This window comes from Phytophthora parasitica (assembly GCF_000247585.1).
Source record: "Phytophthora parasitica INRA-310 unplaced genomic scaffold supercont2.103, whole genome shotgun sequence".
Taxonomy (NCBI): Eukaryota; Oomycota; class Peronosporomycetes; order Peronosporales; family Peronosporaceae; genus Phytophthora; species Phytophthora nicotianae.
This window is the reverse complement of record NW_008649089.1, coordinates 53,415-55,218: the sequence shown is the minus strand read 5'-3', so window position 1 is coordinate 55,218 and position 1,804 is coordinate 53,415. Positions and strand designations below refer to the sequence as shown.

The 1,804-nt window shown below is 44.4% G+C and overlaps 1 protein-coding gene across 1 annotated transcript; it reads right to left on the bottom strand.

The window, feature by feature from the left end:
* Positions 1-117: 117 nt before the first annotated feature.
* On the bottom strand, positions 118-546 carry PPTG_24520 (hypothetical protein; the record flags this gene model as incomplete). Its single annotated transcript, XM_008917472.1, has 2 exons — positions 118-386; positions 474-546. 2 exons carry the CDS (start codon positions 544-546, stop codon positions 118-120), a joined length of 342 nt encoding a protein of 113 aa, XP_008915720.1.
* Positions 547-1,804: the final 1,258 nt, after the last annotated feature.

Sequence of the window (1,804 nt, the reverse complement as noted above, 5' to 3'; positions counted from 1 at the left end):
AGTGTAGCAGTCGGTGCCCTCGAAGTAGTCGGGGTCATCCTCAGCCAGGGTTCCTCTGCACATCTTGGGATCGTTGAACACGGCGAAGATGGCGATAAAGTGACGTCCGCTGAACGTTCATCCGTCGAGGACGATACCGAACGTGGCCGGTAGCTCTTCAGCAACCCTAGCCTCGACAGACTTGAATATGCGCATCAGGTACCTTTTCAGAGTTTTCTTGGCAATTGGGGTGAGCGACGCGTTCTTCCTCATCATTTTCCGCTCGACGAGGCTCAAGGGGAGACGGTCCATCACAACCCATTGATAACACCGGAAAATGTTGCGGATCGCCTCGTCTATGACACGTAGACGAAGCGAGTTGCGATCCTTGGCGCCTCGACCCACATCTTCGAGGTAGGTGGGGTGGTTGATGCGGAGGTGGGTTAGCAGGTTGCGCACTCTTGCACGGTTTAGAGCACGTCAGGCAAACGTACTCCTCCCCGAATTCTTGGTGAATAGGAGAGAGACCACGAGCTTGTTTCTGAGCGGCTTGTTGCTGGAGGACATTGCGGTAGTGTAGACAGGTTGAGCAACCGGTAGCTGGTAGAAAATTGAATTCTGAACAACTAAATCTTGTTTTAGAGTTATGCCCATTGGCCCCCGCTCTACTGGAATCCGATTAGCCAAACTGAGCCCAAATACTGACATGTGACTGGTCTAAATTGTAAACCTCTTAGTTTTGAGTACTATAGTGAGATTTGGACAAGTGGAACGCGCAGAAGTGACTGGCCTGCAGGCACGAACATTTGTTATTGGCCAAATTGACCCCAAATACAGATATGCGATTGAGTAAAATCTGTATGACGTATTCTTATTTGAATAATCGGATCTTGTAGTTTTGGCCAAAAGCATATTATAACAATAGGTTGCTAATATCCTGAAAAAAATATTTCCAGTAAAAATACATTATGACATATGTAATATGCAATATATTGTTTAGCCTTATTACTTTTTGCTCTTCACTGGTTAGCTTCCGATAATTTTTAATACTGCATGCTCCTGAGAATACACGGAGAGTAGCTTGGTTTATAATGGCTAACCTCGTTTAAAACAGAATAATTTACGCGAATCATCATTTGCACTCATCAAGATAATTAAACAAATGACTTTTCCGCCATTTTCACAGTCCTCCCAGCCTAAAGCCAAGCATCATACTTGTGTTCCGGAATGCACTTTGTTATTTTAATAGTGTTAGTACATATTGGCGACAAACATGACTGCCGAAGCGATTTCTAACACATATCGTTAGATGATAATGTCTTGTGTATTCATCCTGAAAATATGCGCTAGTGATATACTAGACTGGAAATGGGTGGTGTCAGTGCGTATCCAGAAGAATGCAGATTCACTAGGAGATTTGCAATTTCGATAGTACAAACTTGCTATAATCGCGGATGTAGCAACTATCGTCGCCCCGCGATAATACGTAGCAACGTAGATGCAGAGGCACGGTGAGCAAAACGGCGATCTCTCGATGGTGAGTTATGAAAACTCAACCTATCAACATGCATCAAGAAGTTACATCTGTCGTCTCTGCTTGTGTTGCGCTACCTTAACGGTGTATTACACGACAAATGAGTCATGCTGCAGCTACAAGTCAGCGAGGTGCGCCCGTATTATTTTTTATCCTGGTTGCGTCACGAGTAGCAGTACGTACAGCACTGTAGGGATTGATTTGACAATTATCTGTGCACCCCATTAATAGGAATCGATTCAGTCGAAATGTCGAATGATTTGGGTTTTCCCGCCAAATTGTATAAACTTC